The 25,007-nt window shown below is 41.2% G+C and overlaps 1 protein-coding gene across 16 annotated transcripts in view; it reads right to left on the reverse strand.

Annotated features, from left to right (window-relative positions):
- Positions 1 to 5,243: 5,243 nt before the first annotated feature.
- Positions 5,244 to 25,007, reverse strand: part of CACNA1D (calcium voltage-gated channel subunit alpha1 D) — a 524,402-nt gene continuing 504,638 nt past the window's right edge. For 15 of the 16 annotated variants that reach the window (XM_073592294.1, XM_073592295.1, XM_073592299.1 and 12 more), the window contains 4 exons: positions 23,443 to 23,606; positions 19,311 to 19,432; positions 13,540 to 13,860; positions 5,244 to 10,996 (listed from right to left, as the gene is read on the reverse strand). In XM_073592294.1, the coding sequence (XP_073448395.1) occupies positions 10,694 to 10,996; positions 13,540 to 13,860; positions 19,311 to 19,432; positions 23,443 to 23,606 (910 nt within the window). In that variant the 3' untranslated portion in view covers positions 5,244 to 10,693. The remainder of the gene's footprint in view (positions 10,997 to 13,539; positions 13,861 to 19,310; positions 19,433 to 23,442; positions 23,607 to 25,007) is intronic. The other variant, XM_073592305.1, reaches the window with a different exon arrangement.

The following is a 25,007-nucleotide window of genomic DNA, read 5'->3' on the forward strand; positions in this document are numbered from 1 at the left end:
CTGGTATCATATGAGAACATTTTTTCGTTTTATCCCTTCGGATAATTTTGGACAAAAGCTGTGTACTAACAATCAGATTATTGTACGATCGCTTTGAAATCTGTATTTTTTGTACGATATTCTGATCGTGTGTACTAGTCTTAATTGTTTTAAAAGCCCTAACTAATAAAATGAAGGACATGTATCAGGCAAATTAGTGACAAAATTAGATCTACATCAAAGAAAGAAGAAGTCTCCATTGAATTTCTATTGATATATTCTGTTCCCTAGTGGACAAACTACAATTAGTACCTTTGTCCTATCTTGCCATGTGCTATCTAATGGTCCCCATAAACTAGATGAAAAATAGTTAAAAAAGCTGTCATTTTGACCATTCATTCATTTTTCATCCAGTTAATAGGCACAAATAGAAAATAGGTTTTGACTTTTCAAAGCCAAAAAAATTGAAGGAACAGGTTGGAAAACTCCTGCTGAACGAACGACAAATTGAAAGCTTAATGTGTTTCTTGCCCGTTAAAAAATGTAATTGTTCCCTCTGCCCATATGTGACAAAACTGACAAAAAACAAATTAATTTATGTCCATTGAACATTTATCATTCAATTAACATCTATTGTTTGAAATTCGGCCATTATACAGTGCCTTGAAAAAGTATTCAAACCCCTTTGAAATTTTCCACATTTTATCATGTTACAACCAAAAACAAAAATGTATTTTATTGGGATTTTATGTGATAGAAAAACACAAAGTGGCACATAATTGTGAAGTGGAAGGAAAATAAATACTTTCAAATTTTTTTACAAATAAACATCTGAAAAGTGTGGCGTGCATTTGTATTCAGCCCCCTTTACTCTGATACCCCTAACTAAAATCTGGTGGAGCCAAATGCCTTCAGAAGTCACCTAATTAGTAAATAGAGTCCACCTGTGTTTTTTTAAATCTCAGTATAAATACAGCTGTTCTGTGAAGCCCTCAGAGGTTTGTTCGAGAACCTTAGTGAACAAACAGCATCATGAAAGCCAAGGAACACACCAGACAGGTCAGAGATAAAGTTGTGTAGAAGTTTAAAGCAGGGTTAGGTTATAAAAAAATATCCCAAGCTTTGAACATCTCACTGTTTAACCACTTCAGCCCCAGAAGATTTGGCTGCTCAATGACCAGGCAATTTTTTGCGATACAGCACTACGTCGCTTTAACTGACAATTGCGCGGTCGTGCGACTATGTACCCAAACAAAATTGATGTCCTTTTGTTCCCACAATTAGAGCTTCCTTTTGGTGGTTTTTATTTTTTGATCTATAAACAAAAAAAGACAAACAATTTAAAAAAAAAAACACAATATTTTGTACTTTTTGCTATAATAAATATCCCCAATTTTTTTTTTTTAAAAAAAGCAAATTTTTTCCTCAGTTTAGGCCGATATGTGTTGTTCTACATATTTTTGGTAATAAAAATCACAATAAACGTATATTAATTGGTTTGCGCAAAAGTTATAGTGTCTACAAAATAGGGGATAGATTTATGGGATTTTTATTTTTTTTTACTGGTAATGGCGGTGATCAGCGATTTTTACTGGGACTGCAACATTAGGGCGGAGAGATCGGACACTTTTGACACATTTTTGGGACCATTGGCTTTTATACAGCGATTGGTGCTATAAAAATGCACTGATTACTGTGTAAATGTCACTGGCAGGGAAGGGGTTAACAGTAGGGGGGCGATCAAGGGGTTAAATGTGTGTCCTAGGGAGTGATTCTAACTGTGGGGGGATGGGACTGCCTGGGTGAGGAGACCGATCATTGTTCATACTTAGTATGAACGACAGATCGTTCTCCTCACCCCTGACAGCACAGAGATCTGTCTGTTTACATTGACAGATCTCTGTTCTTTCTCTGTGTGGAGCGATCGCGGCTGCCCGGCAGTCATCGCGACCGCCGAAGGCGCGCATCGGCTACGGTGTTGCCTAGTGGTCAAAAGGCGAACCGACATACAGCTACGCCAGTTCGCCCAGGGGAGCCAACCTGCCGCAGTATAACTGTGGCGGCTGGTCGGGAAGGGGTTAATCCATCATTAGAAAATGAAAAGAGTATGGAACAACTACAAACCTACAAAGCCATGACCATCCACCTAAACTGACAGGCCGGGCAAACAGAGCATTAATCAGAGAAGCAGCCAAGAGGCCCATGGTAACTCTGGAGAATGGGTAAATTGTAGCGCTAATAGAAAACACAACATAAACACCATGTGAAGTGATGTGTAAATGTCTATCAAAACATGTGACAGTACACCACAAAAAAGGGCGTACTCAAAAAACTCTAAGGAAAAGTCTGTGAAAATGGTGATAAGGTGAGGGATGAAGCTCCATCAACAATCTGAATATCCAATATGGGGTCATCAAAACACTGGATAGGTGTGGGTACGCTTACCGGAACCGATGGACTCTAGTGCCAGCAGCATAGATTCTATCGAGCAGTGTGCCACCACGGGCAGATGTAAAGATGGCCCAGGGAAGATGTATGGCTTCCGGATCGCCCAAACCACGAGCCAGACGGCTGGATCTCGGAGGAGAAAGCAGGGATGGACTCAAGATACGGACATCTTCTCATATATCCGGGAAGTATGTGGGAAAAAGTAAAATGCCTCCAAATAGTGCAGATCAAGGTTGTTTATTGCTAAAAAACCACTGTACATAAAAGTGATCACAAAGATAAAAACAGAGTGGCAATGTAGAGAGTGGTAGCCGCCCTACGCGTTTCGATCAATAGACCTTCAACAGGGGCATGCTATCCCATATTGGATATTCAGATTGTTGATGGAGCTTCATCCCTCACCTTATCACCATTTTCACAGACTTTTCCTTAGACTTTTTTGTGTGCGCCTTTTTTTGTGGTATACTGTCACACGTTTTGATAGACATTTACACATCACTTCACATGGTGTTTATGATGTGTTTTCTATTAGCGCTACAATTTACCCATTTTACATAATTATGTTTGTCACATTGTAGCAGCTCTTTTTTGAGTTTTAAGGTTTTAGCGCATTAACCATCATCTATTACCATATTAACTCTGGAGAAACTGCAGAGATCCACAGCTCAGGTGGGAGAATCTGGCCACAGGACAACTATTAGTTGTGTACTCCACTAATCTGGCCTTTATGGAAGAGTGGCAAGAAGAAAGCCATTGTTGAAAGAAAGCCCTAAGAAGTCAGTTTGCAGTTAGCGAGCAGCCATGTGGGTGACACAGCAAACATGTGGAAGAAAGTGTTCTGGTCAGAGGAGACCAAAATTAAACTTTTTGGCCTAAAAGCTAAATGCTATGTGTGGCAGAAAACTAACACTGCACATCACCCTGAACACACCATCCCCACCTTGAAACATGGAACATGGTGGTGGCAGCATCATGTTGTGGGGATGCTTTTCTTCAGCGGGGACAGGGAAGCTGGTCATAGTTGATGGGAAGATGGATGGAGCCACATACAGGGCAATCTTAGAAGAAAACCTGTTAGAGTCTGCAAAAGACTTGAGACTAGGGCGGAGGTTCACCTTCCAGCAGGGCAATGACCCTAAACATACAGCCAGAGCTACAATGGAATGGTTTAGATCAAAGCATATTCATGTGTTAGAATGGCCCAGTCAAAGTCCAGACCTAAATCCAATAGAGAAGCTGTGGCAAGACATGAAAATTGCTGTTCACAGACGCTCTTCATCCAATCTGACAGAACTTGAGTTATGTTGCAAAGAAGGATGGGCAAAAATGTGCAAAGCTTGTAGAGACGTACCCAAAAAGACTTGCAGCTGTAATTGCAGCAAAAGGTGGTTCTACAAAGTATTGACTCAGGGGGGCTGAATGCAAATGCATGCCACAGATATTTATTTGTAAAAAAATTTGAAAACCATTTATCATTTTCCTTCCCCATTACAATTATGTTCCACTTTGTGTTGGTCTATCACCTAAAATCCCAATAAAATACATTTACACTTTTGCTTGTAACATGGCAAATTGTGGAAAATTTCAAGGGGTATGAATACTTTTTCGAGGCACTGTATGTTGGCACTATCCTTTGCTCTGATGATGAAAATTAGATTTAACGATTTTTCGCATAGTTTATGGCTAGCGTAGGGCTACCTGTGAGATCAGACCGGGCGCCCTTCCGCCCACCACAGCTGTCCGAAAATGCAGCTAACAAGGAGATGGCAGTTTTCTTTGCTTCCAAACACTTACCTGAGACAAGTGTATCACGAGTAATGCGGGGGGGGGGGGGGGGGGGCTTGTCTGCTAAAATGTTTCAGGCAAGCATGACAGTGCTCAAAGATGGAGAAAATGCTATGTGTCAAAGGCACTATCTCCTAGTTTGCTGTGTTGTCGGATGGCCATGGTGGCAGGAAGGGTGTCCCACTGCTAGCCTTAGACAGGACATATAACTTCACTTATATAACAGTACTCATAACATCAAAATGATGCTCTGGTACAAAGCATGGAAAGTTCATTTCAAATCTAAATTGTTATTGGTATCTAAAGCATTTTTTTATTTTGGGTATTATAGGAAATTGTTAAAAATTCTGTTTTTTTTATGTCTGTGTCTGATTGAGATTTCCTTTCCCAAAGAAACAAAAGAACAGGATGTATATAGATGCATTGCTCCAGGTAAATACCCAACAGCCAATATGTAGACCCAAGACCAGGTGCAGGCCCGGCTCGCAACTGAGTAACACTGTAGAACAAATGGGATGTCTGCACATCAGGATCGGAAATCCAAGTAGAAGTCTCTATTGCAGTAAAATCCACCAAACACAGTCACAGTAGCAAGGAACAAAAGTTAACGTGTTTCACCCTGACATCATAATCATAACATGACTTCTACTTGGATTCCCATCCTGGTGTGCGGCCATCCTATTCCCATCCCAGAACAGGAAGTACCTTCTAGGACAGTTGCTATTTAAGCAATTTGAAACCTATTGGAAGGTTTCCTTTCACTGTCTGTTTTGGTGACAACTTTCAAATTTTGGACTTCCCATCACTTTCTATCGTGAGGACAGTGGTCAGAAAGACAGAAAAGTGATACAGAATTCCCCCAGAAGCAATAAAAGTGAAAGGCATTGCAGTTAAATGTTTTAACCAAATACACCAATAAAATATGCGAAATAAGAATAGAAGGAAAGGCTGGCATATAGCAGATCACATGAGCCCCTTTCTGAATGCACTCAATAATTCTTTCTCAAATACACAAAATAACACACCACACAAAAAGAAAAGAGGTTTATTGATTTTAGGCATAATGTGTCCTCTCTCTGAAATGATGCCTCCTGTATGTGCACACAAAACCATTATAAGATATACATTTTACCTAATTAATAGTTACCCAATTCCATAGCTTCTCTGCAATATTACTGCTTGTACAAGCCCTCAGATCTGCATGTTTTTTCACTTAGTGAACATATATTAGACAGTGTCATATATTAAAGTGTGCTCCATCATCAATTGCATGAATTTCCACCACTGCCAACTTAACAAAACAAGCCAAATGATCTCTGCACCATTGCATATCCTTTGCCTGGAGCCAGTGACTAGCAGCTGTCAGGGCTGGATTCAGCTCTGGGCAACATAGACATGTGTACAAGAAAAAGCCTGGCTCAAATAAGTGTGGGTTGATGATAGAAAGAGTTTCCTAAAAGTGTCCTGAGAATAAACAAGACCACCTAAAACTATCCTGAGAATAAACAAGACCACCTAAAAGTGTCCTGAGAATAAACAAGACCACCTAAAAGTGTCCTGAGAATAAACAAGACCACCTAAAAGTGTCCTGAGAATAAACAAGACCACCTAAAAGTGTCCTGAGAATAAACAAGACCACTCCACAGTGACCTTAGCTTTAAGCCAGCCTTTCCTAAGAAAGGTAGAATTTATGGGTAAAATAATTGGTTTGGTCAGTTTAAGTTACATTTCTTCTTGAATTTTTATAAATGTATCTTCTATACCTTTTAATTTCTTGCATTGTTCCACTATGTGTTTGAGAAGCATACTGGGCTTTCTAATAAGAAAATCTAGCACTAGCTGCTCACTCTGGGGACAGAGAACATCAGCTGCTAGCTAGAAAAGGTAAATACAGTGGAACCTCGGATTACGAGCATAATCAGTTCCAGGAGTATGCTCTTAATCCAAAGTACTCGCATATCAAAACGAGTTTTCCCATTGAAGTCAATGGAAACGAAAATAATTTGTTCCGCATTGACTTCAATGGGATGCAATACCGCATGCGGCCAGAGGTGGGGGGCGCCGGAGAGCCTCGGAAATGGCCGAAAAAGCCCGAGGACACTTTGGCGGACCTCGGCAAACCTCGGAAAGACTTCCTACCCAAGATTTGCCGAGGTCAGACGTGCTGTACTCGGGCCATTCCGTGCGTTTCCGAACGTGACGTTCAGGTCTGCTCGGCTCCGGCGCCCCCCACCCCACCTCAGGCCAAAAGCGGTACTGCACACCGCTTTGGCCTGAATCGTGCTCGTTTTGTGAGACAACACTTGCAAACCGAGTTACGATTTTTAAAAATACAGTGCTTGTATTGCGAAACGCTCGTTAACCGTGTTACTCGCAATCTGAGGTTCCACTCTATAAAATATTTGTGTACATTTAATAATTTTACAATACACTCTCTTTTTAAGCTTGGCTTTGTTTCAGCATGCTTTGTTTGATTCATTGGTTAAAAAGAGTAAAATTAACTAAAGTCCAGGGCAAAACATTGATTGGCGCTGATAAAATTCCCTTTATTCATACAAATCTGTCACAGGGACGAATCCTTTGGGAAACAATTCTAGATTTCTTACCTATTTTTGGTGCTTAGCAAATTCATACCCACCCTTAAGAGCGATTATTGTATTCCCTATGGCAGCTAGAAAGGACATCCCAGATTTCTGGAAATCAGTTGGGATGCCTGAAGGTTTTCTTTCAACTGAAAGGTTGTTCCATTATGGAGGAAGTTTAAAACAACCTAAAGTATGCAATCTTTATGGCTTTCCAGATTCTAATGTCAAATATAATTAGAACAAGGAGGAGACGTGGGGTATGGTAGATGGAATATACTGAGAATAGGAAGACTAAAAGATGTGTCTGTATACTGTGTCTTGTATGAATGTTTTTTTCCACCATTTTCTTCAATTTGTTTACTTAAATTTTTATTGTTTAAAAAATACAAAAATGTAGGCCAAGTATTAAAACATTCCAAAAAGGGTGTGACTAGAGAATTGGCTTGATGTGTCCCATTGGGGAGATTTTCTGTCCTGGGGAGACAACTGGAAATCCATTTTAAGTTTTTAAGTGAAGGAATTCTCCTCTAACTTAGTTGTCACTGAAACAAGTGACTCCCCCCCACCCCACCCAGTTTAAGGGACAACTCTAAAATTTTGGATTTCCTCTTGCAGACAGTGCCCATCCAGACAAATAGGGAAGGTGATTCTCCCCAATTGGGTAGTCAGCATTAAAACCTTGACAGCGGGTCTAACCCTTCCACACTAAAACTAAAAAAGTTTTGCCTTTACACACACTTTAAAGAAATCTTTGCTGAAAAACCCTTGGAGGCTGCCATTGCCAAATTCCCATTTTTCAAATGCTTCAATTGCTTGGCTTCGATAGTCACTGGGATTGATTTTCTAAAGACAAATAGGTTGTTCACTTTGCAAGTGACTTTTCCTGTCATTCAAACATATGCAAGTAAAACATATAAAAGTAAAAAAAAGTGTAGTAAAATACCTTGCAAAGTGAACAACCTTTTTGCCTTTAGTAAATGAACTTCACTCAGAACAAGGATGTAGATGAGGACTACTGACTAACCCAATCTGCATACTTGTTCAAAGTCAGTGGCTAAAATCATTAAGGCCGGGTTCACATATGTGCAGTGGCGGTTCCCAGCATGGGTTCCGGAGCATCCCTGTTCACCAGTTCAGGTACGATTCAGGTCCGAATGTTTGCCTGAATTTAGACCTGAACTGGACCCAAAGATGCACAGAACCCTTTTGGAATGTGGTCTCCCCGGACCTGTGTGAACTGGCTCCATTGCGAGCCAGGCACACTCGCATGGCATGCGAATTGGATGGGGGGGGGGGGGGGGATCCGCATTCCGATTCGCACATATGTGAACCGGACCTTAAACTAGTGAGTCAGCATAGTAGCCGAACAACTAGCATTTTTAGCAGGCAGTTAGCAACAGCAGCCCACATTTTTCTCCCAGTAAAGTTTACTTTAAAGCCTATTTAACACCCCTCCCCCCTACTCATAACCAAGAAAATAATATATTGGAGGTCACCAGTTATTTGGGGTATCGGCTGCAATCGTTTTCTGCTTGTTTCACAAATAACACACTTTCTGTCCCTTTATGTCTACACTCATTTCTCTACTGTATTTATGGGTCAGCCATATTTCATCTTTAATGCATGCTGAGTTGAAGGGAGTAGTGGTTTTACATAATAAAGATAAGGCCTCATGTACACTGGAGGTTTTTTTTCCTTCCTTGGATTTCTAAAAAAACAGTTTAAGAAACTTGCCTAAAATTGCATTTTGCACAGCATTTATGTCCGTTCACATGTTTGTTGTTAATACTTCCTATTGGCCAAAATATGAATTATACTCTGGCCATTAGAATTCATTAATGTGCAACTGCGTCTTAAAGTGTCTAGAGTTTATGCATGTTTGCACGTTTTTTTTATGCCCAAATGCTCCTCTCCTAAATGTGCTTTTGATGTTTTTTTTCACCCTGTAAGCGCCCCTCTTCTAATACGTCTGTAAATGCCTATGTGTGCATGAACACATAGGCTAACAGAGGTGCTTTTGCAGGTGGAAAAAAAAATCAAACGCTTTTAAAGTGGTGTTTTTTTTTAACCCAGTGGGCATGAGGTTTTAGGGTCTTTCTATAATTTTGGCTTATGCCTGGGGTGGAGCTACTGCCAGCGTATACAGAAAAAATATAATATTATTTCCCAACAACAGCACAGATCTAAATTGGACCAAGTAATCCGTGCTCCAAGACCACTGGGGTTTTCAAAAATCATTTTAATCTCTAGTGATATATTTTTTTAAATTGTATCATGGCATTGGAGCAGAGTGGATAGTCAGGTGGCAAGAAATCCAACCCTGGCAGCTGTTATTTTCATCCAACCAACATTATCACAATTGCTAATGGTAATGACCAGGTGACCCCCAGGGTTCTGGCTATCAGGCTTTTGTATTGTGTCTGCATTAACAAATCTAATAGGCAGGATACACCCTTATGTTATCACAGTATATCCAGGCAGTACAGACACCATGTGAAGAGTCTGTCTTAATAGGAAGCTTGTATTACAAAGAATCCTATTGTATATGAATATCCCTCAAATATTAATACTGCCACCATTGGGAATACTCATTCTGACATCGGAATGTTATACACCATTAGACTATTACTTTTCTTGGGAAAATACATTAAAAAACGTAATATGAAACAAATCCAACACAAGGTGCTCTTTGAAACACCTTATTTAATTCAGCACTCTCTTTTAGGATTCCCAACAACATTACAAAATGTTTGCTTCGAAAAAAAAAATGTATGTAACATTTTTATAAGATTAAAAAGATTGGTAGCTCACTGTTACATGAAAAACACCCGAAATGAATGGAACAGCTTTTTTCTGTAATAATTGCATATCCTTTTTTTTTAAGATAGGTTCAATTTGACATAAAATATTTATTTTAAAAATTCAGATTTTCTTCATAGATTTTTATTTAAAAACATTTAACCTTTGTTGGTTTAATAGATTGTTCTAGATATCTATGGATTTGCAGAAAAAAAAATATTTTTATAATCTTTGCGGAGATAAGTGAACTCAGAAACCCTTAGATATTGCTGCAGTTCAATTTGCCATAAATGATTACAAAATATAGAACATCTCTTTACAAATACAAATTAGCATATATTACAGATCATTTACATAAAATCTAAATTGTCATTTTTTTTTTAAAACAGCTATAAGCTTTTTATCTGGGTGTCAGTGCATTGATTGCAGCGATTCCAGTGTCATTTGCCCTTAATGTGATAGTCAAAAAAAAGTTGACTATTAAAATGATATTTTCACCATGTAAACTACATTTACATCATCAGCAGGATTCCTGGGCCTATTGTAATGCAATGTGCGGACCAGCACTTTAGAAGAGGGTGCAATTGAAGAAGCTTGATGGTGGCCAACTCTGGGGGCCATCCTGTTGGCCAAGATTTAAGATGCAGTAAAAAATGACCAGATCTAATAAACGAGTAAGAAGCTGATATGGTGGGTATGGCTGTGGGGTAATGACCAGGGCATTTTGATTGTCATCACCAAAAAAAAAAGTCACATAATTGCATCACTGATTCAGGTGCAACATGCGGCCTACTGTTCACATAGAACACAATATGGTTTGACCATCCTTCCTTGACCACCTAGAACTCCGAAGACTGAAGACTTTGCATAAGAACACGTACCATCCACCAGAGCCAGGAAAAATGGGAGTTGTTGTCCTGCAACAGCAGATGTCCCGTTAAGTTGCACCTGCAACATGTATCCATGGCATGTACTTACGTGTGACCACACAAAGCTGGTTAAATCTTTTTCCCTTTCTAGTGCCATGCTTCATTAACTGAGAGGCACTTCTTTTTTTTATAGAATCCTAAGTGTCTTTTTTACAGCTTCATTAAATACTATAAAGTTGTTATACAAATCATTTCATCAGCTAGATCTTCTTCATATTTATTTGGCTCCGGCTCTGGCTCCTCATCGCTGTACCCAGGGCCAAAGTCTTGAAGATCATAGTCTCTCCTGCTTAGGACAGAGAACGTATCGCCCCCTGCTGTCCCATTCCGAATGCTGCCATTGAGAAGATTGCTTGCTGCACTTTCCATCTCATCTATAGTCATGTCACAGGCATCAGCAATCTCGTGTTTTGTGGCAGAAACAAATTTGGGGTCCCTAGCATATCTCCCCAATCCCTCAGAGATTAGGACCTGAAATACACAGAAGAAGGTTTAAATTAGGATGGATAGAGTACCACATGGACTGGACACAGATGACACCTATACCAAGAATAAAAACATCACATTAGGGTTACTTACACAATAAACTGGTAGAAGATATTCTGATGGTTGCAGTGAGTTAAGGTACCTTATGCTCAACTCTGCATTAAACAAATGTATTTATCTGCCCACCTCAGGTACATGTAAACCCCAACTGAACGACATTTAGATTTCCTAAAGCACTGTTTATCAAATTGACATGTTTTTGTTTTTAATAAAAATACATCCTTTGTTGCAGCCACTTCCTGTCTACATGCATGCACTCCCTTAATTGCTGCTGGTGAGTTTCCTGGTGGTGACTACAATGGAGCATGATTGCAAGCACAGATTGCTTGTAGTCTCCATTGGGAGAGCGAATGATGGTGACAATGCAGAAGCACAATTTAAGGATATCTAAAGCTCCGTTTAAAAAAACAAAACACAAACATGTCATACTTACCTCCTCTGTGCAGTTGGTTTTGGCCCCGATCCGCCTCTTCTCGGGTCCCTCGGCAGCACTCCTGGCTCCTCCTCTACTCAAGTGCCCCATTGGAGAGCCGCTCTACCTCGAGGCACTCGCGCGGGCACAGTCCCAAGTCCTGCTGCTGCGTCCATTGACACAGACAGCAGCGGGAGCCAAAGGCTGCACTGCTATCAATCTATCCATCTATCCAATCAGGACCTGAGACACCGGCTGAAGCTGGTGTGCTCGTCCCTGTCGCTGGAAAGACCAGGTTCAGGTAAGTAAAAGGGGGGGCTCTGGGGGGGGGGCTGCTGCATCACAGGAGGTTTTTCACCTTAATGCATAGAATGCATTAAGGTGAAAAACCTTGAGGGTTTACAACCCCTTTAAGAAACAGGGGACAGACCATTATCACCCTATAATAGGAAGTGCCTGCACAAGGACTTCCATGGCAGGGTCACCAGATTTTTTACTGAAACCTGCAGATTTAAGATGATTAAAAATGATCTGACGTTTACAATAACACATTCAATTTTAGAGGCTGAATGTACCAATACTTTAAAGCGATTCTAAATGTAATTATTTTCCTTTAAAATATTAAACATGTTATACTTACCTTCTTTGTGCAATCATTTTGCACAGAGCAGCCCCGATCCTCCTCTTCTCGAGTCCTCTGCTGGCACACCTGGCTCCTCCCTCCTGCTGAATGCCCCCATAGCAAGCCACTTGCTATGGGGACACTCGCGTGGGCTCACTTCCAAGTCTCGATGTCTGTGTCTTTTGACACAAACAGCAGGACTTGGCCCTTCCTCCTGCTCCCTTGTCACTGGCTGTGACTGACAGCAGCGGGAGCCAATGGCAGATGCTCAAACTGATTTCCACTGCTTGACTCTAGCTGTTCTTCCTATGGCTCCCTAGTTGAGATAGTACCAGTACTGTGTATATGCAATAAAGTGGACTAGGAGGGCATGAGACTCAGGAAGTGTTGCCTCTCTCTGTATGGCAGAGAGAGGGAGAGACACAATGGAGGAACCATACAGTTTTCTGCCCACCCTTGTGTACCGCCAACCTAAAGGGCAGTGGACCTGATGGGGAACTAGTTCTTCAGTTCCCCCATCAAGCGTCGCCCAACCCTAGTATAAAACTTCTGGGCCAAGCACTTGTCTCTGACAGGTGCATTGGCTGGCAAGGGAGAGTGTGAATTAGTGCACTGGGGAAGGAGTGTCCAGTGTGGACATTCCTTCCCCATTGGAGACACAGACAAACTCAAATACCTGTCTGTGATATGTACATTATTGGGTGCAAGAACCAACACTCTCAATGCTGCACCCCAAAGGAATTAGAAAGGGTGATGACACACTTTATGAATTCCCCCGAATATCTTCTGAACATTCTTTCTCCAGTGGGCTGGTCTATGACACCTATCAGCTCCAAAGCAGGATCAATGATGTGTACCCCACACTATACACATACTGCACTGGGACATCCGAGACCATAGCTAAACCAGTGCCATCAGTATAAACTAATATGCATTTTTCTAATTCACAGTGCTGAGAAGGATAGGACCAACCGGAGAGTTCTTCTTTCTTCTTCTAGTGATTAAGACCTAAACGGACTTAGGACTGTCAAGGCTTATAAATTCGGGACACGTTTCAGCTTACCAGCAGCCCCTCCACGTATGATGAAAAACTAGGTAGCCTAAAATGTGTCGCTGTTGTAGTTAGTAGTAGCTAGTCACATTCATCTGGCCTTTTTCTGTAGTGTTGAAGAGGTTCTGCTGCGCATCTAAGCAGCTTCTTCAGTTTTAATGAGTGTCAGGAACATATCTAATTGTGTGTCATTGTTGTAGGCTTTTCACTGTGGTCCATGAACAGCTATTTAAAGAATCGTGGCTTCAGCGCCGATGACCACTGGGCTTTGCCTGTTGTTACATAAGCCCATACAAGCCACACTAAAGTCCCACAACTGGTATAATACAGTCACATATTTCTGAAGGGCTGTGAAGTTGGCAATATCAGCCAAGGCTACTTACGGCTTCCACTAGGCTGTCTGCACTCCTCTGCTTGTCACTGTGTTTGTTCCTGAAGTCATTGGGTACAGTCAGGTTGGATTGGTTAAATGTCCTGTATGAAATGTCTGTGTCATCTGTGTACCATGAGCTTCTTTGTAAGGACGGAAGACTTCCATTCATCTTCTCCTTAGACTCAGCATGGTCCACCCGGATGAGGGGCGTGTAGAACGGGGTGCGGTCCCTGTTGTTAGGAGTAGCTGGGGGAGTGGCCCAGGATCTTGTGGAGCGACAGGGAGAATGTTTCTGAGCTTTGCTAGAGTCCAAGCCTGCCACAGCCATTATCTGAAAATGAATGAGAATTAGTAATACACTGTTAGTCAGACGGCAAGTTGCCAGACTTGGTGACACTATTTTAGAAGCCTTATAATTTTTAAAAGCATGTCTTTTAACATGGAACTCCAGGCAAATTGCTAAATGCGCAGATGAAATACATATAAAGGAACTACCATTCAAAGTATTTTTATCTGTCCATCCAGTTCTAAGATGTACACAGCCCTGTCCCACTACAGTAAAGCTGGGTACATGCTATGAGAAAATCGGAAGAAAAATTTCGTACAAGGCATGATCGTTCGACTTTCGTATATACCGTGTACACAACTTTTTGACATCCGATTCAGACTTTCAAAAATTTGTTTGTAATGGACAAACTCCAAAACATTTCTTTGTTTAATGTGTACGGTTTTAATTAGATTTTCGTGCAAAAATATCAGATACGGAAGACTGCGCATGATCAGAAAAAATAAACAGAAAAAAAAGCCTTTGTCGTATGGTAATTTTCATACATTATTTCCTTCCTCTGCTCCAACTTGCTGTGAAACATTGAGGAAAACCAGTCAATCGTTCGCCCGATTTTCTCATAGTGTGTACCCAGCTTAAAGTGTTACAAAACCATGGACCCTGTATTCACTATATCTGGTCTCCCACAGTGCACAGAACATGCATTTAAAAAAATACAAAATGCTAATATTTTAGTAGATATAAACTGCTAAATACCTTTTCTCATCAGCAGTATATAGCAGTCTTGTGACTTCTATCAGTGTCTGGTTAAAGCTTGTAGGAGGAGTTTTCATTCTCCTCTGACTGTCCTATAAGTCTGCAGGACACCTGACCCTCTGTCTGGGCAGTGCTGATTGGCCCTGTGCTGATCACATGCACACTCCCTCCCCCCCAAAAAAAAAAACTAGCAATACACATCAAACTGAGCATGTGACTCCAAGGCTCTGTCTTATGAGGAGATGGGTTGAAGGGATGGGATGGCTTTTTACACATTGAGCAGGATTAACATCTTAGGTTCCACAGTGTGTATAACAAGCGTGCTTTACTGCATATACAGACTAATTTTACTGTTGTGGGTTTAGTAACACTTTAAGACTGGAGACCAGGGGTCTCAAACTGGTGGCCCATCATGCCTGGGACTTGTAGTTTCGCAACAGCTGGAGGGCCGCCAGTTTGAGACCCCCGGTGTAGACTGTTCCCATGCCTGCCCCTCTCTCTCCCAGTCTGATGCTGCTTCTTAGGGGATTGGAAGAGGCTGATACCATTTATTGACATATTGATCGGCTTTATTATTGCATCTTCTATATTTGCCTGAAGTGTACCTTTAAATGTATAATCCAAATAACTCAAAGCTCAGTGAGCCTCATTTATCAGTGTCTGAGGTCAGAATTATCTCAATCGGTGCCACTCAAACAACAACCATGCTACCAATCTCCTTTGGCATTACAGAAGAAGACAAATGTAATTGTTTGCTACAGTCTTTCCTTAGACATTTTAATAAATGAGTTTAATCAAGGTGTAATTATAGGTGAGCAAATCAATTCACCTGCATATTCTCAAAAATGCCCTGATCTACCAGGCAGACCCACCCGAAACCCCCTCCCAATCCCGGCCCCCCTACCGGAAGAGAAACAGCTTAAAAATGGTCAATTATACAGCAGTATTGAGTCTGATAATGCATAAGCCCCGGATATGGATATGAATCTCATTAGGCTATCACACTGTGGGGTGACTGGGATCTATCACAGGAAAAAAAAAGTAATTGTTCATGATCGTCGGAGCAAAGATCAGACAATTACAGGACATTATTAAGAGATACAGAGACTAATCACTGTCATAGGGACAATTACTTTTGCCAGAAAGCACTACTCAGGACTTCTAATGCTCTGCACAGTGTCATTTTTACTGCCTAGCAGACATCACATTAAACAAGGATGTTACATGAGGCTATGGAAGGAACTGTAAAGTCAAAAGTAGTTTTATGCTCTAAGGAAATACTGTTGCCTTATTTATGAGAATGGCTGCACTGGGAGAATAAAGGTGGTCCAACTGCTCAGTTATGGGCACTTGATAAAACGAAGGGTGATCAGTGCTTTGTGTTAATGAAAAAGTACCTGTCTTGCGCATAGCAGCCAATAAGATTTTCACAGGTATTTTCCAATGAAAATGATTGCTATGGGAGAACACATATAATTGGCCTAGTAATAAAACTAGAAGAAATAAAATGGGGATAACCAGGGAGTGAGAGAAAGAAGACCAGAACTGGCTCTTGCTGGACCAGTATGGGCCTTTTACACAGCTCCACTGAAAAACGCGTTATAAATGCATATGTGTTTTTGCTGGGGTTTTGCTTTTTCTATAGAATGGGAGGTGCATTTTGTATGTATTTTTCAGCAGGGCAACAAAGATGTAGCATGCAGGACTTTTCAAAACGCAGCGCACCCACTGGTGTAAAGAGCTCCATAGGATTTAAAGGGAAATATTTTTATATTACATTATAGAAAAGTTCCCCTAAGGGGGTTTTCAGCGACAGAAAGGGATTGAATTGATCAAAAAAAAAAAAAGGGATGTAACCATTTGTAAAATTCTTTGTATTGCCATATGAGATTCCAATAGCATGTATTAATTAAAATAGGAGCTGTGGTTATACAATACAAAACACATTTCATCATAAATAGCGATGTTGATATAGTGAAGCAAAACATTACATAACAGAGTGCCAGCCACATAGATACCCCATATTTTTATATTAGGGTTGTTGGTTCTAATCCCAACCACGGCACTACCTGCCTGGAGTTTGCACTGTCACCCTGTGCCTGCGTGGGTTTCCTCCAGGTAATCAGGTTTCCTTCAACACTCCAAGAACATGCTGGTAGGTTAATTGGTTCCTGTCTAAATTGGCCCTGGTAAGTGTATGGGTAGGAATGTGAGTTACAGAACTTAGATTGTAAGCTCCTTGAGGGCAGGGACTGATGTAAATGTACAATATATATATATAAAGTGCTGCTTAAATTGACGGTGCTATACAAGTACCTGTAATAAATAAATAAATACTGCATTTTTCTTGTGATTTTTTGCAGGGCAAAGTATGAAAAGGCCGTAAATATTGCGCTCTTTTAGATCCCCCCTAGAAAAAACAAGCAATTTATGCTGGAGGGAAATGTTTTTAGCCAACCAGAGTTCAGCTTTAACAGTCACATCAGAAACTATTTACATCTATTCATTTTCTATGTTCCAGTAAGAAATAACAGCATAATATGGAGATTTTGGCTGGTCATACACGGAGTAGATTATGGCCAGGTGTAAATGGATAAATCTCCCGCTGTAGCTTTTGTATCCTGACAGCCAGCACCCTCACTGTAGTTCTACAAAAGGCAATCCGTAGTCCACAAAAGTTTTATCAACCCACAACAGGAAAATAAATAGAGCGGAGTGCATTTCTGGCAGATCAATGGGTATTTTGTCTGTACTTGAAGTCTATAAAGCATATAATACAGAAGAGTATGCATGTATTGCAGGGATGTACTGCATATGTTTTATATTTAATTTTGCCTTGGTATACATTTTAAATTGCATACCCATTTTTTTTTTATATTTGGACAAAGTGCAGAAGAGTTAGAACCCCTGTTATTGAACTATGGGGCTTTTTTTGAAGAGATCTGCCACCCTTTTTATTGCCTGTGACAATGGTTTTTACCAAACAGAAATGAGTGATAACCTGAGAGTGGTTCTAGCCTTCACCTACTCTACTGAAAAAAGGCATTTGAATTTCTGTCTGTGTTACTGTTAGAGATTTACCCTCACTTTCCGTCTGCTGTACGAAGTGAGGCGAGTTCTCTTTTTGTTGTAGTATGTGCCCCAACTGGAAAGATTAAGCATTTTTTCCCATCACAACAAGAAAATAATGGGATCACAGGCAGTAGTAATAGATGACAGGGGTTCTATCTCTACCCCACTCTGTCCAGAACTAAAAGAAAATATTTTGGCTGGAGTTGGGTCACTCTTAGAACCAGTGCCAGAACACCAAAGTCCTCTTATACAGGCTCAACCTGTTCCAGCAGCTTCACCCCAACCCCAACTCTTGAGCTGTTCTACACACAGTTCACAATACAAAAAAAGGTCACTGCCCCCACCTATAACTGGTCTTCACAGCAAGGAGCACTGGAAGGGCACACGCATGTCAAATAAAACCAAAGAATTTCCAAGCTCAACTTACCAACCAGCCTGTCTAACAGTATGCGTTAATACATGCGTAAGCTGCAGGCCAAATAAAACCAAAGAATTTCCAAGCTCAACTTACCAACCAGCCTGCTTACGCATGTATTTGCAAATGTGTGCAACTAAATCCCTGTTTTTAACGCATACTGTTAGACAGGTTAATTCGGTTGGTCACAGGCTGGTTGGTAAGTTGAGCTTGCAAATTCTTTGGTTTTATTTGACATGTGTTTGCCCTTCCAGTGCACCTTGCTGTGAAGACCAGTTATAGGTGGGGGCAGTGACCTTTTTTTGTATTGTTGACATATTGGTCAGGCAACGCACTGACACCTTTGCTGCCATTGTGCAATATGCGCTGGGTGTTCAGAAAGCGGGAGTCCGGCGACCAATCTTTTTTTTTTTTTTTTAGGTCATTGAGATACTTTGCTAACCCCAAAATAATACTCACAGTTTGGGTGTAATATTTCCGTCTCTGTCTGTTTTCGTACTAAAGAATAACTTAAAAAATGTTATGCTGGCTGTTTCCATCTTGCTTGTGGGCATGTGAAGCCCACAAGCATTGATTTCCTGGATGCGGTGAATGCTGTTCATTCACAGCTTGTTCACACGCATGATCATTGTTCCCGCACTGAATCTTGGGAAGCCTGACACTAAGCTCCCAGGAGACAGTGCGGCGCCGGGGAAAGGCAATAAACACGCCTACTCCCATGGGAGGAGAGACAGGAAGTGCCACAATAAAGTACAATATAAAGGTAATTACAGCGATAAAATTTTTTTTCGTGCGGCATTTCAACATCTATGCAATTAACTGAAGGGGGTAAGATTAAGTTAAAAATTTGAGTGGAACCCCGCTTTAAGGAGGGTGGGGCTCCCTCCAGTCATCTCCCCTTTATCTATCCATTAGAATACATGTGCTTCCACTGTGGAGACTCTTCAAAGTTAGAGTTAGGGTCTGCAGGATACAGGGTGCCTTGCCGTAGCCTACAGCTTACGCATGTGTTTGCAAATGTGTGCAACTAAACCCCTGTTTTTAACGCATACTGTTAGACGGGTTAATTCAGTCGGTCGCAGGCTGGTTGGTAAGTTGAGCATGGAAATTCTTTGGTTTATTTTGCTACACAGAGTTCACACCTTACCACAACCATAGCTTAGGGATATTTAATTTTCCCCCTAAGGGACTATACATCTACATAGTTCTCTATAAAAACTATCCCAGGCAGTAAGGTGAAACTTGCACCTACTTGCTGCTGCATTAAATGCAGGGGTAATGCTGTACGGTGATGAAATGTTGGCGTTAGAGGTATGTCGTCCTGGCTGCTCTGTCTGCGAAGGCATTCAAAATTGAATGAAGATCTTCTGTTAGCTGCAATAGCAGAGAAATATAGCAGTGAACAAGCATTCTTGTCATGTCATATCTGACATTTAGCCGCAAATTATGCAACCGGAACCCCAGTTTTTATTCAATGTTACAGTTAGGGCTACTGAGCTGTGTAGCTGCAGGTACTGTAAAGCAATTTATTCTTAAAGTTCACAGATTTACATTAAAGGTAGCTTGTTGGGCAGTTGAGTGATCCCCAAAAGCTGGATCTGGAAGCTTGTACTAAGCTGAATGGCTGAGTGTACATGCCACAGCTGACAGTCATGCTTGCCAACCCATAGAAATATGTTGCTTCTGGAGAAGTACAAAACACAGACATACATAAAACATGTTCAGTCTTATCGCATCCTTTTGCCGCTAGGCACTGATTAACTGAAGTTACCAATTGATGTGTCCAGCACCCTTCCCTGGGATTCAGGGGAATAAAGAATTCCATTGTCTGACCTCCATGCAAAACTCTAAAACAGAGTTGTTCTTTCTGGAAACTCTGGCATTTGCCAGAAGGACTGATATACCTGAATGTATTTGTGAGCTGGTTTGAGCCTCTGAAAGCTGCTCAGTCTTGAGGCCTGTCATAGTAAAGTGGTATAATTATTTACATTGTGTAATCTGTAATAATACATATCCAACTAGAATAATCATGTCATGTTGTTGGTGATCTGTAAACATTATTGCTTCATTAGGTCTAGCAAGGCTGCAGCCATAAACTTGTGCATTATACACCATTGCTGTAATCTTGTCCCATTCCAGGAACATTTGATGTCATGTATAAAACTATCTAAGAAATTAATTTGTTTCAGAAATTCTGTGCTGACCATAACAGTAAATCCGATTCTCCTTTTAATCATCCCAGTGCATCATGGGTAAATGAAAGCAGAATCTGGTCATATGCAACAAGGATTGTGAGACATTTTACCTCTTTGATTAAATCTTATTGATTTAATCAATAATTAACAGGGACATTCCTTAGCTGGTGTATACACAGACCTGTTTAATGGCTTTTTGGCAGGAATATGACGTTATGTGACGTCCTTTTGTGATGTGATCTCCCTGCAAAAAAAGCTATGGACTGCATTTGAAGATCCATGGTGTGCTGGCATGTCCATTGATCTGTAATATATTCACCTGTTACAGATGAGCCTTGTGATCCAAGAATGTGTACGATGGGAATATAGACAAGTCTCTTTAGGGCTCTTTCACGTGGGCGGACTCCACTAACGGATCCACCTGTTCAGCAGGGGATCTGCCTGCTGATCCCTGCTGAGTAGGCGGATGATGACACCAGCAAGTGTTCCTTTTTTGTCAAGCCCACATTGCTCCTAGCCTGTTTTAAGGCTAGAATATTCAACGGTTTTTAAAGCTGAATTCCAGGTATGGCTATTTTTGTATAGTTACAAAATTGGTCCAGCTTGAACCAATGTAACTATGCATACACCATACCAAGCTGATCCCTATGGAAGCTGTTACTACAGTGATTGCAGATTACTTCTGAGTCCTGTGCCAAGTGGCAACCCTGCTGCTTAGTGAACATAGGAGTTTGTTTGCTCCAGACCAAGACATACAGTTGTGCTCATAAGTTTACATGCCCTGGCAGAATTTATGATTTCTTGGCCATTTTTCAGAGAATATGAATGATAACACAAATACTTTTCTTTCACTCATGATTAGTGTTTGGCTGAAGCCATGTATTATCAATCAACTGTGTTTACTCTTTTTAAATCATAAGGACAACAGAAACTACCCAAATGACCCTGATCAAAAGTTTACATACCCAAGTTCTTAAAGGTCTGCCCAAAAAAAAAAAAAAATTTAGAAACCAACAGCTACATATACTGCAGCTGCTGGCTTTTATTAATAGGACACTTACCTGTCCTGGAGTCCAGCGATGTTGGCACCGCAGCTGATGTTTCCATCAGCTGTCAGGTGCTGCCGCCACCATTGCAGGTAAGGGTACCCGGCAGTGTAGCCTTTTAGCTTCATGCCGGGAACCCTACTGTGCATGCGCGAGGCTTGCTCCTCTCTTCTATTGGCCCAGTGACAGGGGAAGGAGGAGTGAGCCCCAGCCGTGACGTCAATAGCTGCGGCTGAGGCTCCCGGAAGTGGGAAAGGATACCTGTCAAAGACAGGTATCCTGTCCCCCCCCCCCCGAAAGGGGGGGGGGGAATCAGATGAGCGGAAGTTCAACTTTTGGGTTGAACTCTGCTTTAATACCGTGTATTACCCCCTGTGGGAGATTAGCTCATGGGGATCGCCTTTTCTGGAAATTAAGGTCAGCGTACAGGCAGTTTCTTTAAAATCTGGTGGGTTGCCAGCTTTATTTAGAAGAGGTTGGCAAAGTCATAAAAACAAACAAAAACAGTAAAGTAAATCCTTGCCATCCGGTGCTAAACTAAACAGTAGACTACTCTCTATACGGTATCAGGCTGGTCCCCGTCACCCAGAAAACATGTGGTAAAGCAAACCTTCTTTTTAAATCCAAACAGAGCTCCTCTCTCTTAGATTCCCCTCTGAGTCTCAGGCCAGAGCTCTGCTGTGCTCTCTTCCTGCTCATTTAAAGTCCACCAGAGTGTGGACTCAAGTGGACCACAACATCCGGACCAGAACCAAGCCTGCCACATAGGCTGGAAAAACCCGAGCCGGATTCCGGTTCAGTCTCTTACAATAGGTGAAATATACCGATTATCCATTACCTCACCTCGTATACCGTCACACCCCTTTAACATCAATGACAGCTTAAAGTCTTTTGTGGTATTTGTGGATGAGGCTCTTTATCTTCTCAGATGGTAAAGCTGCCCATTTCTCTTGGCAAAAAGCCTCCAGTTCCAGTAAATTCTTGGGCTGTCTTGCATGAACTGCACGTTTGAGATATCCCCAGAGTGGCTCAATGATATTGAGGTCAGGAGACTGAGATGGCCACTCCAGAACCTTCACTTTATTCTGCTGTAGCCAATGACAGGTCAACGTGGCCTTGTGTTTTGGATCATTGTCATGTTGCGCAGCTTCCTGGCTGATGGATGCAAATGTTCCTTCAGTATCTTTTGATAACATACTGCATTCATTTTGCCATCAATTTTGACCAAATTTCCTGTGCCTTTGTAGCTCACACATCCCCAAAACATCAGCGATCCACCTCCGTGTTTCACAGTAGGAATGGTGTACCTTTCATTATAGGCCTTGTTGACTCTCCAAATGAAGCATTTTGACTCCTTTCACACTGATGCGCTTTACAGGTGCTACAGCACTAAAAATAGCGCCTGCATAGCGCCCGTAAAGAGCCTCTCCTGTCTCTCCAGTGTGAAAGCCCGAGGGCTTTCACACTGGAGAAGTGCGCTGGCAGGACACTAAAAAAAGTCCTGCAAGCAGCATCTTTGGAGCGGTTAAGGAGCGGTGTATACACTGCTCCTTCACCGCTCCTGCCCATTGAACTGATTGGGAACCGCTGATGAACCACCGGCAAAGCGTTGCTGCCATTCAAACCCCTTTGTGTCAACTTGTGTGCATGTTATCAGGCCAAAATCACCAGGGTATGTAAACTTTTGATCAGGGTCATTTGGGTAGTTTCTGTTGTCATTATGATTTAAAAAGAGTATACACAGTTGACTGATAATAAATGGCTTCAACTAAACACTAACCATGAGTGAAAGAAAAGTTTTTGTGTTATTCATATTCTCTGAAATATGGCCAAAAAATCATAAATTCTGCCAGGGTATGTAAACTTATGAGCACAACTGTAACTGAGAATTATCTTGTCAAACATCTCCACACTGTCTTTTTTTCTGAAAATGAACCATTCTAATCAAGCTTATAAAACATCTTATTGCATTCCAGTCTGATCTTTGCGAGATTATTCATAGCCAGTGGATTTTAATTGTGAATATTGTCTATATTATATAATCATTCATACTAAACAAGATTTCATGGCCATAAAAAAAATTATTGGAGCTGATCAAAAAATCTATCATGTTTGTAAAAAAGGTTCTACTGAGGCTACTCACATGGAGGTGTCGGTGGCAGCAGTCTCCGCCTTGGCGATTTCCTTGATTCGTAACATATCTGTGGGTCCTCCTCTTCAAAGAAGCTGTGCGGATGATGGTAGCCTCTGGGTCGCTCATAGTCCAGGTCATTGGCTGGGTACAATGTGGGCTCATCATACATTGGCCTGGTTTAAGGGATATTTTGGTTAGATGGACTGGTAGGAAAAATGTGGTTATATTATATATATATATATATATATATATATATATATATATATATATATATATATATATATATATATATATATATATATATATATATATATATATATATATATATATACGGTTAGCTGCAGTTTCCAAAGCTAGCAAAATACTTTTTTGTATTAAAAGAGGTATAGACTACAGAGAGAGATATCATTTTGCCCCTGCACAAATTATTAGTAAGACCTCACCTGGAATATGCAGTTCAGTTTTGAGCACCAGTTCACAAAAAGGATATTGGGAATTGGAAAGAGTGCAGAAAAGGCCAACCAAACTGATAAGAGACATGGAAGCCCAGCTATGAGGAAAGATTAGAGGAACTGAATTTATTCTCTCTTGAGAAGAGGCAATTAGGGGAGATATATCAACATGTATATATACATAAGTGGTCCATATAGTGACTTCGGTGTAGTTACTCACTTCCAGGTCATTACAGAGGACAAGGAGGCACTTTTTACGTCTGGAGGGAAAGAGATTTACCCTTCACATATGGAAAGGCTTCTTCACAGTAAGAGCTGTGAAAATGTAGAATAGACTCCCTCAAGAGCTGGTTCTGGCCAGCTCGGTAGATTACTGTATTTATCCGCGTATAACTCGCACTTTCTTCCCCTTAAAATCAGGGGGAAATCGTGGGTGCGTGTTATACGCCGATTCCCGCTGTCAGGTGGAGCGAGCGCCGCCGATATACACCTAGCCGAGTGTACTGTGTACTCGGCTAGGCTCAGCTCCGCTCGGCTCTGCTCGCAGTCAAGCCCAGTCCCACCATTGGACCTGTATTATGTCCATCATAGGAGCCAGGCCAAGGGGCGGGACTAGGTGGGACTGCGAGAGGAGCCGAATACACAGGACATCCGGCTCTGTGTATCTTGGCGGCGGTCATTTTAAACAATAAGGCCGCAATGACACTGGGCAAGAAGGCTGCAATGACACTGGGCAAAGCTGCAGATTGGCACTGATCATTCTGCAATGATGGACAAGGCTGCAGATGGACACTGATAAGGCTGCATTGATGGGCATTTCAATGTAAGTTTTTTTTCCTTAAAATTCCCTCCTAAACTTGGGGTGCGTGTTATACACCGATGCGTGTTATACGCCGATAAATACGATATTTAAAAAAAAGAGCTGGATGCATTCCTCAAAGCACAAATTATATCTGGATACTAACTTTCAGAGGTAATAATGTGAGGCATAGTTGATCTAGGGAATTTCCAATTGCCTCTTAGGGAATAAGGAAGGAATTTTCTCTCCCATTGGAGCAAATTGGACCATGCTTTACTGGATCTTTTTTTGCCTTCCTCTGGATCAACTATGGGTATAGGATA

This window comes from Aquarana catesbeiana, linkage group LG07, assembly GCF_042186555.1.
Source record: "Aquarana catesbeiana isolate 2022-GZ linkage group LG07, ASM4218655v1, whole genome shotgun sequence".
Classification (NCBI taxonomy): Eukaryota; Metazoa; Chordata; class Amphibia; order Anura; family Ranidae; genus Aquarana; species Aquarana catesbeiana.